Raw genomic sequence first — 13280 nt, forward strand, 5'->3', positions numbered from 1 at the left:
ATTTTCTTTACATCCTTTTAGACCATCATCACACAAAGAATTAAGGGTTTATTTGGCATATTGTATTATATTATACTCTATTGCATTATTTAATATAGGTATATTGTATTATGTTATATTACATTAGCAGTAAATTATAATAATATTGTACAATGTTTAGTAATTGGTATTACACTATACTGCATTAATTTTATATTAATATTAAACTAACATTATTTAAATTTATTATTAATGATACTAAATTATTATTTTTATATTAATATAATATGATATAATAAAATAAGATTATAGTATAACTTATTTGATATTTTTATTTATTATAATGAAAATAAAAATATCTTTAATGCTCAATTAAGGCAAAAAAATCTATAAAGTTTAATAATGATGATGATGATGATGATGTTGTCGACATTAATAATAACATAATAATTAAAATAATAAAATTATTAAAATTTTAATAATATTAATAAAATAATAATAATTAATAATAATAAAGTTAATGTATTTTAATAATAGTAATAAAAATAATATTAATGACAATAATAAAATTAATAAATAATAATAATGACTTAATTAAAGTAATCATAACAATTAAAATAATAAAATTAATAAATTTTCATAATAATAATAATTAATGAGAGTAATAATAATAATTAATAAATAAAATAATAAATTAACAAATTTTAATGATAATAATATTATTAATAATATTAATAATGATGACATTTATGATAGTATTAATACATAACAATAATTTAAATTTAATAATAATAATATTATTATTAATATAATAATAATGACATTAATAAATAATTCTAATAATAACAGTTAAAAATTGTTTTAAAGCCATTTTATCCCAAAAAAAGCGCTTATATATAAAACTTTGTAACTTTTAGTGTCTATATTTTTTTCAGAGAATATAGGATAGTGCAATGTAATTAATTGAAAAAGACAAAAGTAAGTGGTACAGTGCAACCGTTGCAACATAGTTTCATCCTCAAATAATTGGGGATTGAAATAAAGAGACAGGCTATAGTGTGACTGTGGTACCGTGCCACAGTTGCACCAATCGTTGGATCCACTTAAATGAGTGGGGTCCACTTGAATAAGTGGAAATCTAACAGTTGGGTGCAACTGTGGCACGTTACCACAGTTGCACCACAATTTTATCCTGAAATAAATAGCATAATAATAACAAAAATAAGAAAGTTAAGTTGATGTCCATTGATTTGCGTAAGGAAAAAGTTTGATTCTTAAAAGACATTAATTTCATGAAAAATAATAACGCGGTTTGATCCACTCTATAACTAATGATGTTATTTTCAAATAACAAAATTTTCTAACAGTCCCGATGACCATCCAGAAGGCCAACCGAAGCGTACTGGAAAGCCGAGCATGCACGCAATGATGGGCTCCACATTCCACAAACAAAATTGATTTATCGTTAGAGCCCGTCGCCCAATTTTTCCTCTATATAAAGCAAAGTCGTTATTAATAGCATCAGAAAACAAAAACGAAAACAAAAGCCCAAAAAAAAAAAAAAAATTCAATTTTACTAGTTCTTTTTTTTATTTCAAGTCCTACTATGTCTCAGACCGTTGTCCTTAAGGTTGGCATGTCATGCGAGGGCTGCGTTGGAGCAGTGAAGAGAGTGTTGGGGAAAATGGATGGTGTGGAAACATTTGACATTGATTTGAAGGAGCAAAAGGTGACTGTGAAGGGCAACGTGCAGCCCGACGCTGTCCTCCAGACCGTTTCTAAGACCGGGAAGAAGACTGCCTTCTGGGAAGAGGAAAAACCAGCACCAGCAGAATCAGATTCGAAGCCCACCGAAGCTGTAGCTGCTGCTTAAGATATCAGTGGCCTGTTCACTTCGTGGGAGTAGGTCTGTTTTTAATGAGTTACAGCTTGGTGAATTTACTATGACTATCTTAAGGATTGTCTTGTGTACTGCAATATTTTACTTTGAAGCTGTAATAAGATCTTTGATGTTTTGCTGCTGTACTATTGTATTGTCTAAATTGAATACAACTTCCTTGTGATAAAAATAAAATAATAATAAAATGACAAAATTTTCTAGCTTTTGGAAATCATGGAGAGAAATTAACTTAGTTGGTTTCTTGATTGACGGTGGTCAAATAATGCGTAACTTGGAAAAACATGCCCTTCTTTTATTAATTAACTTCATTAAAAAAAATTGAAAAAGAAAATTACAAGAGAAACAGAGGTAAGCAGAAGCTATTCCTAGAAAATGCCTGAGGGGCATAGCTGATTATTTTATATAAAAAAAAGTGCTGTATTGAAAAAGTAAAATAGAATATATACCTGATAATTTTGACGCATCAATTATATTTCATTAAGATAAATAATTTTGTCATGACAACAATAAATCCATCTATTTTTAGAGACTATTAACTGTAAGAGGGGTTTGTCGTCAAAATAGTTGAAAATATTTTTTATATTACCAAAACAGAAACTGTTATACTATATAACAAAGATGCTGAGATTAATGAGAATAAACTAAAAATAGTATAATTAAAAACAACTCTATATATAGATGCATAGTCTCCATTTCAAAAAATCTAATAATTATTCCCTCATCCACCTATATTATAAGCTTGTCCATAATAACTTGAAATCATTTCCTCATCTATAATTCATCAACGAACAGAGCAACGACAAGTCTCCAATTATTTTTCATGAGAACTCAAAGTAAACTACATACCATTCACATAATTTATTAATGAAATGAAATAAACAACCCACACCTTCTGAAATGATGCTTATGTGCTTGACTTTGCAAGCACAAGCTTACTATTTTTTTTCAACTTCTTGACTTCTTTCTCTAAATCTTTTACTTTTTTTTTTCCAAATCAGTACATCTGGTAAATCTTTTACCAAATGCCTTTAGGATCTGGTACATACAAGCTACTTCACATAGATGGAATGATTGTAAAGCACCCTTGCAACATTATAATGCTATAGAAGTATTACTAGCAAGAGGACATTGTCTTAACCTCTATTGCTTACTTTATCTATTTCCTTTACCTCTATTGCTTACTTTATTTATTTCCTTTAGTGCTTGTGTTTTAGGTTAAGGGTTTAAAGTAAAATCCTAAATCCATATCATTCATTATATATAAACAGATATCCATCTTTAAGAGAAAAGAGTTTTTAGCCTCCAGAAACACTGTTCATACTTAAAGAAAGAGACTCATCTTCTTCATCTTTCTTCTTTCTTTAATCTTAATTAAACATTAACTTAGGTGTTGGGGTGCCATTTTCAGGTACTCACCCTGCCGGGTTCGAGGTCAATGATCATAACAAGTTCTCCACAAACTACAAATAAGTGTGAAGCTAAAATTCCAGCCCTTTCAGTAAGAATAAGCAAATAAAAAATTAATGATAACTTAAAGCAAATGGAAAATAGCAAAACATGAGAACTTTGACCATTTTGCAAAAAGGAAAGACCAAGAAGGCCCACAAAGAATGCTACTAGAGAGAAAAAATGATTTTTTTGTGTTTAATTATACATATTCATTTTTAATCGAAATGTCATGAATTATTTATTAAATTCGCCATAACTTTTAAGGAGATATGCATCAAACATATATGAATAAATCATTATCCATTTGATAAGATGAAACTGTTAGACACCTTTTGTACTCCATGTTAGAGAAGTGTTCCTCCAATTTAGCATGAGGTACCCAAGAGATCTCCCAATCATCTTAGTTAGATATGCGGATGTAACTATCTACAATTGCAAAAGGAACAAGTTTGATAGTACAACATTACAACGGTACAGGCACCCTAATAACATAAGATATATAAAAAAATTAAAAGAATAAAATAAGTTTCCAATATAGACTTTGGGGAAGCCTCAAAGAACAAGCAACAATATAAGCTAAAGCTATATGGTGGGACATCATCTCTACCATTTTTTCAAGTAGGGGGTCAACGATACAGAAATACTAAAAGAAAAAGCTTTGGAGGTAGGGACATCTAATGAGGTCTTTTGTTGGGGTATATAGAGTACCCCAGAAGACTTATGAGGACTACTAGACGGAGGCACAAAAGACTTCCTCTTATCCTTACTTGCGTTTACGACTGCCTTATTGCTAACCCACTTATCCGCCCATGGCACCACCACGCCTAAATCTACACTCCACACTTCAGTCATAATGCGGGTGAAAGCATCGCTCCGTATCTTCTTTTGTTAGAATAATAAGTCCTCATATTTTGCCCTCAGCTCGTCCAAGTCCTTATTCACCCAAGTTCTCTCTCCAGACAGGTCATCAAGACACCTCTTCAACATCTTAATCTCCTGAACAAGCTTTTCCTCTTAGGATCTCTGACTTTGAAGCTTTTCTCTCAATTTTCCAACCTTTAAGGGAATAGTAGCGAGAGCTTCAATGTCTAGAAGACAATGAATTAGGAGGAAAGCCATATTTGATCAGTACAAAATGTTAAAAAAAAAACTGAAGGTACACGGAGTACCCTAGAAGCACTCAAATCTTCAATGGCCTTAAGTGTACAGCTATGAGGCTCACTCAACTCCAACCTGTCTGTTTTAGCTACAGCCTCAAGTATGATGTTTTCAGAAAAATAATATACATAATGGGCCAGGTGCGAGACCTTTTCATTCGCTATTGGGTCCAGCTCACCCTCGAGTAGGTCTTCCGGGAAAGAGGAAACAGACCCAAATTTTCATTTACGGGCACGAGGGTTTCCCCTTAATCTGCTATAAAAGGTACTCTGTGACCTTGTTTTCATCACAGGAGCTCGAAAAGGCCAAGTATTCCCCACGGGTAGAGCAGTATTAAGAATACCAAATGGGCCGTCGCTTGTCTTTTGGAAGAAGGCATTAAAGTCATCACCTGGTGCTTCCATAGCTGCGCACTATAACAAACAAAAAAGAGTAGCTTAATAAACAAAAAAGCACCACAAGAAATGAAGTAAAAGTATGAAAAATTTGACTAGAAGTAAAATATGGTGATGATTTGGTACCCCAAATATATGGGTCTTAATAGGGTGACCCAACAACATCCGTAAGCCATAAATGTATCGCCACTAGAAGTAGACAAAAAACTTTTGTCAATTAGCCTCCTTTCTCCAACTACTCTCATTCAATACATCACCCAAAGTAGTCCTCCTAACACCCAGGGGATGAGACTTACTAGACTTTAAAGTGGAAACAGAAAGGGACCTAGGAACTCAACCCGAAGAATGAACTCTAGTTTCGAGAGTGCATGATTTGGTTTTTTCTTGGGATTGCCAGGTGGAATATGTATGAGAAAGGCGAGGAATTCTACGGCTGACGCCACCAGGAGGAGAGGATTTAGAATTATGGTTAACACTATTGGGACTATTAGAGGGAGAATATTTATCCTCGCTTATAGAAATATAAGTAAGAGGTTCAACAAAGTTTTATTCCCACTGGTACGTTTAGTTACATGACGCCCCTTTACCCCAATTGTTTTTTTACCCGTTCTTTCTTTCAAAATACTAGCAAATCAAGGGCCAAACACCATAACCCCACAACCTATATCCACCATATCAACACATATACACTAACCAGCCACAGCCAAAAACATTAAAAGTAAAAAAAGAAGGATTTTTGAGAAGTTGAAAATTGATGCAACCACGCATGCGCTAAGAGAAAAGAAAAAGAACAAGAAAGGGATACGTAAGATTCACCATGTTAACAAATCTGAGTTAATAGAGAATGGATCAGGGAGTGATGAATCTATTTTTTTGCCCTAAGATAAACAAATAAATATATGTATTTGTGTAATATACAAAAAAAAAAAGGAAGGAGAGCAGGGCACCCGACATACCTGCCAACAGTTAATGATTGCGGGAAATAGCCAAGGGGGTGATAAAGGAAAGCCGAAACCACCCACTGCAAAAGAAAAAATAATAATAATAAAGAGAGAAAGAGAGAAAAAAGAAGAAAAAAATGAATCAGTTAGGGATTTTAGTAAAAAAAGAAAGAAGAAAGAGAAGAAAAAAAAGTGGATATGTTAAGGATTCCAGCAAAAGAAGAGAGAGGGAAGCAAAAAACAGTGGTAGCTACCGTATCTGAGGGATAACACAGACGGAGAAAATGGATTTGCAACCAACACGGCATCAGGAACATGAAACTAAGTCCACCACCATGACGGGTAGATGAAAGGGGATTTTCCAAGGTTTTCTTGACAGGAGGAAGACTGAAGGAAAAAGAGGACAAATATGAAGGAGATAAAGAAGACGAGAAACAGTTGAACAATTGAGTCTAAAAATTTTTATGGGTTTCAAATGCAAAGAAAAATAAAGGAAAGAGAGAGGAGGAGAGATGGAAAGATGAATGAAAGTTGAGTATTAGGAAAGTATCCCGTCTCATTATATCAAGGCGTGAACGTTAGAGAATACCATGTGTCTGTTGGGGAAAAATTAGGTTTTTAAAATTTTTATAAAACCTTTTGAAGATCGCTCTCATATAATATATAAGAATTCGTATTCTAGAAATCGTACCTTGAAAATCCGAGTTGGCTTTTTCCGCTGAAGTGATTTAGGCTCCTAGATCACGATCTGCCACCACCACTCCTGTTAGATCACGATCCGTCGCCACCACGCTTGCTAGATCACGAACTGTCACCAATGATCTTCCAGGTTATGACTCAGGTTCGATCTGCACTTGACGTGTGGGCGCCTTTATCACTACCAAAGCAACTAGCACGAGAAAATTTTTCTCTCAATAATGGAGAGAAAAATCTTATTCTCTGATCTGTATAAAGTGGCTGCTTGTTTTTTTTTCTGTTGAGAAAAATAAGCCTTATATATCTCCCTTTAGTGAAAACCCTAGGCTCCAAATAATGCCCAAAATAAAACTCACGTTACTTTTCATTTAATAGGGGACCCACCATGTAAAATAACATAAGGCCCCTTATACATAAGCTTATTAAATGGAGCCTCCCACTAAATGATATATTTAGGCTTTTGACCCAAATAGCTAGTTATCTTGCTTATTAGTCCAGTAGTGGTGCAGTCAATTAAATGAGCTAACCCGGGGATCATTTGGGAACATACAATAGTGGCTACAATAATTAGGCATGTAATTAAACTAGCCCAATTATTTAATTCCAAATCTACTCCACTAAAAGATTGGAACTGACTTCCATAATTGTATGCTCGAATAATAATTCGTCCCAAGCCACATTGATTTCTTTACTGCACAATCCTTTGTACCACATCGTTAATTAAATTGATATCTCAACTGTCCAATCAATTTAATAACATCTTATTCCTTGATCCTTACTGGTTTTCTCTAATGATCATTTTCAACATACTAAATATGTTGACACACTCTGGCCAGAGAATTCTATGATCAAGTACCGAAAACCTATCAAGAGATGTGTTGTACAAATTCTATATTGTTAATCCATAACTCCAATACTCATAATTGCTCCCACCAAGATACCGGGTAATCTTGACCACAAGGATGTGTCGTGCCCATTGGTAACTCAAATGAAATAACAATCGCAATCATGAAATCATAATTAACTCAAGATTAAGATTACAGTAAAATCAACGCCTATGAGATTTAATAAGTCTGACAGTTATTACAAAGTTAATTAAATCTCATATGTGATCCTGTTCAATGTAGTCGTACTACATCAATAAATTCATACATGATTAAGACAAATCATTCAATGAATTTATTACAGTCTATACCTAAATAAAGTGCCCAACTTTATTTATCAACTGCGAACTAAATTTATTTAATCATAAGATAACTTGTATTTATGTCTTCTGTGAATCCACATGGTGATCACATAAATACATATAATATGATTAAATGGACTTTAATACAAATATTAATGCAATTAAGATATTTGAATAAAATACCTCATTTATTTTATTAATCAGAAAAATTATTTATTACAATTAAATAAACACATATGCTTTTAAAGAGCATATTTTCCCAACAGTGTCCAGTCAGAATAGTGAAAGAATGCTTAGTTTTGAAGATCAAAGTACAAGCAATAGTCATGTGTCAGATAGTTATCCTCATTTAAAATTCAAAATAGATAGAAAAATGATGGAAAAAATGGTTGAGATTTACCAAATAAAAAAGGGGCCATGTCTTGAAATTTCAATTAAAAAAAGAGAGGGAGTGAAGGAAACAACAGTTTCTAACTTCGGAATGTCTATGGTCAGCGCAAAAAGAGGGTAAAGCAGTGTACTTTTTTCCCGATCAGCTGTAAAAGTGAGCCGAAATGCTGCCATGGGTCATTCACACTTCTTCAATGAGTTTCTTTAACATCAAATACCTTCGCCATAAACAAATTAAGGGGTATTGTTTGAGGAATAAATAGAAATTAAAAATTGAAAATAAAGTGTCCGTGTCGATGCGAAGGTTTTGTAATTGAAAAATGATGTTTGTCTCGGGTCAAATCTCAGGTCAAACTCCAAAACTGCGTCAAACGACGTTGTTTCAGCTTTAATTTTTTTTTTCAAGCACTATTTAACGACGACGTTTCTGCTTTAATTTTTTTTATTTGTTCTGATTTACTTTCAACGAAGTCGTTTTGGTCTGCAAATGGCAGCCTTCTTCTTCCTCTTTCTTTAACCCAGCTGAACCCTTTCTTCTGCCTTTTATTCGTTCTCTTAACGGCACTGTTTCTACGTGATTTTTTTTATTGACAAATTAAACCATTTGCGGAAGATGAAATACAGAAATAATCAGGAAATAATTGATATTGTAATGATGATACATAGCAACAGGCAACAGCCAACAAACTGCATCAAAAACTCAAAACACTTGAAACTGACAATCAGAACTCGCATTAAAACAAAGATCTTTAACACTTCGAAGCTATAAAACATTAGATTTTGAAACTCAAATTCATAAACGCTTTTCATTATTTGCCGCCACCACTACCACTTCCATTGCCGGAACCGGTTCCTACACCTTTGCCCGAACCACCTCCTACACCAATGTCTATCCCAATTCCAATACCAACTCCTCCTCCATGGCCACCACGGCTGCTGAGACCTCCACCAGAACCACCGCCTACACCGCCCCCAGCACTAAAGCCACCGCCATGACTTGACCCACCTCCTACACCGCCCCCAGCACTAGGGGCGGAGACAACATATTGATTGACTGGGGGCTTACTCAACGGTGATAAAAAAAATTAAAAAGTAATAAATATATAAATTTAAAAGATTTATCATACTTCAATATATGTTTACAATTATCCTTTACGAGTTTTCATACATTGATAACGTTGCATTACAACTTCATTATCAATATTATTAAATAAGTCTTTTTCTATGTAAACAATTAAACTATCATTCATCCATTACTCTCCCATTCGGCTTCGTAACCGATTTTTCAAAATGTTCATGGCTGAAAATGCTCTCTCTACACTCGCAGTGGCAACAGGTAAAGTCAATGCTAATGTTATTAACAAGTAAACTAATGGATCTACATTATGTCTCTTAGTCTCGACCATCCGCTTTGCATGATCACCAATATCCTTTAATTTTGAAAACTCACCACTAGTGCGCATATCCAAAATATATGTATCAAGTTGAGTCCCAAGTACCATGATATCAATTGTAGAGAACTCATTTGGATACAACTGGGCTAGCCGTAATAGTTTCTGCTTGTTGAAAGCTGAAAATAAATCATTTGGAGATAAACATGTTAAGCAAAGAAGCAACTCAGTGTTTGTCTCATTAAAATGAGAATTAATCTCTTGAAGTTGCATATCTAAGACCACATAATACAATTCAACACGATAACGATGTAAATTTGTGATCTCTTGAGCTTTACGTCGTGATCGCCCTCTATCCACAAACATATCATCCATAATAGGCACGTCAATATCATGCTTCACACCAAAAAAAGTAACTTCAGCAATCAAAGAATTCCATCCACTTTGTCTCATTGTTTGAAGTTGTAGTTTACATAACCTAACCAAGTTCATAGCATTCACAATATCTTGATCTTTCCTCTGTAATGCTTGTGATAACTCATCTGTAGCCCCTAAAATATTCCTCATCAAATGTAAACAGAACACAAAATTAAATGACAACATCAACTCTAGTAAATTCTTTACTTCTCCTCTTTGCCCAGATTTTGGTCCATCATCAATAATCATTTCCAATACACTAATTACTGCTGAAAACATGTTAATTATGCTCAATAATGTATTACAATGTGAACCCCAGCGTGTATCACCACAACGTTTTAGAGTAGTCTCTTGGTTTAGGCCTTGCCCACTCGAGAGATCTCCAAGATTAAGTGTTTTAACAACTTCCTCAGCATGTTTCTCTCTAAGAGCATCACAACGTTTCTATGAGGCTCCAACAACATTCACCACATTGGCAATTATAGCAAAAAAAGATTCAATTTGAATATGATTTTTTGCAACAACAATAAGAGCTAACTGAAGTTGATGAGCAAAACAATGAATGTAATAAGCACACTCATTCTCTCTCAAAATTATGGTGTTAAGGCGATTAAATTCTCCCTGCATATTACTTGCTCAATCACAACCTTGCCCTCGCAACCTAGACACACTCAACCCATGTCTAGAAAAAAGTCTATCAATAGCTTCCTTAAGTGATTGAGCAGTAGTACTAACAACTTGTTCAATGCCTATAAAACGTTCAACCACTTGTCCACTAATGTTTACGTGTCGTAAGACAATAACCATTCGCTCTTTTATTGATACGTCGCGAGATTCATCAACCAAAATAGAAAAAAATGCATCACCCATCTCTCTTATAATGGCATTAGTGGTCTCAATTGCACAAGCACTAACAATGTCTTTTTGAGTATCATGACATGTCACTTTCAAAAATGATGGGGCACTTTCTAATGTAACAGCTTTTATATCCTTATTATGATCAGCCAAAAATTTGAGAAGTTCTAGAAAGTTACCTCGGTTACTTGACTCTTCAGATTCATCATGGCCGCGAAATGCAAGTCCTTGTCGTAAAAGAAATCTGACACAATCAACTGATGCTTCTAAGAGAGCTCGATATTCACTTCTAGTTTGATTAGAATGTCTAGAATACATTGTCTGAATATGTTGCTCTTACTTTATTAAATCTTGACAAGAACGCCAAGCATCATTGTGGACACTATTAGAGCAACCAACATGAACTCTCAATCTTTCTGGTTTTTTCCAATTTGTAAACCCATGTTTAGTAAAAGATTCACCACCGGCTTGTTCTCCAATTTCTGGCTTGAAAAGATAACAACAAAGACAAAATGTAGCATCCTTTGCAATGCTATACTCTAACCAATTTCCATATTTATCAAACCAAGCTAAATTGAATCTCCGAGATTGTTTTCCAAAATGCCTAAGAGGAAAATTGTGAGTTTTTGGTTGACAAGGGCCATTTTGCAAATAATGTCTTCGAGCTTGATCTTGGATATTTACATTGTAGTAAGAAATTGGATGTCGTAACCCAAGATCCAGAGGAAGATTCAATAAATTCACCTCCACATCATTTTCTCTCATAGTTCTAGCATCATCATTCTTTTGTTTTTTACCACAATCATCATTTTTCTTTGAACCACTATTGTCTTTTTGTTTTGAAGCATCATCATTTTTTTCTAAAAGTGGTGGCTCCTTTCTTTTGTAAAACCTTTCCATACCTATTTCAAAATATAAATAAAGATTATGAATATTGAGTACTTTACTTAGGCTAGTAGCACTTTTAGCATATTCCCCTATTATATAATTATATTAATGCTATAAATTAATTAACAAACAGTACAAGACATTAAAGCTAAACAAGCAAATGCTTAATTGCAATTGTTATTTTCTTAATCTAATAATATGTGTTCTTTTTCATGGAATCTACACTCAATCACATTATATTTTTCAAATATACCAATAGCCAGATGATACACTAACTAAGGGGGAAGAGAAACAACTATAACATCAATTCAACAAATAATTATATATGATTTATAAACAATAAAATAAAAAGCAAATAAAGTGTTAACTTGTACCTTAATTTTATTGAATGAAGAGATGAAGGGTTGTTTGAAATTTGGAGGAATAAATGAAAATCACTTTCCACTATCACTACTGTTTTGCTTTTGGAGATGCCGAAACAAGAAGATGATTTAGGGATTTGCATATGGGTGCAGGACATAGTGGAATTGGAGAAGGTAAAGAGTAATAAAATATTATTAATGGGTTTGTGGGCTGTTTAAAAATTTGATTAATATTAATATTTATGGGCTTGATTTTAATTTACAAAGCCCATCTCTTTTAATTTGTTTTAAAAACTTAGAGTGTGAGAATTTAAGTATAATTATGTATTAAGGGCTTGAATATAAATTAGTAGGGGCTTAGGAAAAATTTATTAGAAATTTTTGGCAAATCAAATTAGTTAGTAAAATATATATATATTTTTTTCAGTGGGGACTTAAGTCCCCACTGGTCCCAAGCTAGATTCGCCACTGCCCAGCACCAAAGCCACCGCCATGACTTGACCCACCTCCTATCCCACCACCACCACCTCCCCCAGTTCCTCCTCCTCCTTCAATGCCTCCACCGGCACCACCTCCTACACCTCCATCGGCACCAAATCCCCCACCATGGCCTAACGCTCCACCTAGACCTCCACCACCACCTCCGCCTCCACCTCCTCCTCTAGCTCCACCACCAAGACTACCACCGACACCTCCTCCAGCTCTAAATTCTAGTATGGTGAAATGAAGAGGAAGAGAAAGCTTATGGGTTCTGGGCTTCTGGCATTGCTTTTGCCTTAAGCGTGAGAATTTTGCCTTTTGAAAAACGGTGTCGTTTTACTGAGAAAGAAAACAAAAACAAAATAATAGATGAAACGACGTCATTTTAGATCTCTTTCAAGGTTTGACCCGGGATTTGACCTGGGGCAAACATTAATGCTCTTTGTAATTATAAGTGATCCTTGTGGGGCACCCAACCTATGCCACCTATACCTGGTAATTTAGTTGATATGCAGGGCATGACAGAAGAAAGGTGGTAACAAAAATCTCCAAAATATCAACCAAGTGAAATATCTCCATTGCCCACAAGGAATATTTAATTTTACAAGATTAAATAGGGAATATCTTGTTAGAAAAGAGGGGACCACAAGACTATCACCTGCAAAAAAACAAAAGACAACACTCCAAGGATAATGATCCTCAACTATCACGCCCAAAAGTTGTCTATACAGCCTTTGCAAAGTTGTCCTGGACCACACTGCAGCATGCACCGCGTGTACAAGAAAACAAGCCA

The 13280-nt window shown here is 34.1% G+C and overlaps 1 protein-coding gene and 2 long non-coding RNA genes across 3 annotated transcripts; 1 reads left to right on the forward strand and 2 right to left on the reverse strand.

The window, feature by feature from the left end:
• The first annotated feature begins 1509 nt into the window (after positions 1–1509).
• Positions 1510–2004, forward strand: LOC102624383 (copper transport protein ATX1-like). Its single transcript, XM_006491800.4, has one exon. The coding sequence runs from the start codon at positions 1586–1588 to the stop codon at positions 1850–1852; it is 267 nt and encodes an 88-aa protein (XP_006491863.2). The 5' UTR covers positions 1510–1585; the 3' UTR covers positions 1853–2004.
• A 1807-nt stretch (positions 2005–3811) lies between these two features.
• Positions 3812–6333, reverse strand: LOC127902623 (uncharacterized). The gene is made up of 3 exons (XR_008055052.1): positions 6077–6333; positions 5838–5902; positions 3812–4899 (listed from the first exon to the last, which is right to left on the reverse strand). It is a non-coding gene; the product is annotated as an uncharacterized LOC127902623 (long non-coding RNA).
• Positions 6334–9202: 2869 nt separating this feature from the next.
• On the reverse strand, positions 9203–12171 carry LOC127902611 (uncharacterized). The gene is made up of 2 exons (XR_008055035.1): positions 12020–12171; positions 9203–9664 (listed from the first exon to the last, which is right to left on the reverse strand). It is a non-coding gene; the product is annotated as an uncharacterized LOC127902611 (long non-coding RNA).
• Positions 12172–13280: the final 1109 nt, after the last annotated feature.

Source organism: Citrus sinensis, chromosome 5 (assembly GCF_022201045.2).
Source record: "Citrus sinensis cultivar Valencia sweet orange chromosome 5, DVS_A1.0, whole genome shotgun sequence".
Taxonomy (NCBI): domain Eukaryota; kingdom Viridiplantae; phylum Streptophyta; class Magnoliopsida; order Sapindales; family Rutaceae; genus Citrus; species Citrus sinensis.

What these genes read in the sequence shown, in the direction of transcription:
- LOC102624383 (XM_006491800.4), top strand. Translation starts at nt 1,586, where the DNA reads ATGTCTCAGACCGTTGTCCTTAAGGTTGGCATGTCATGCGAGGGCTGC.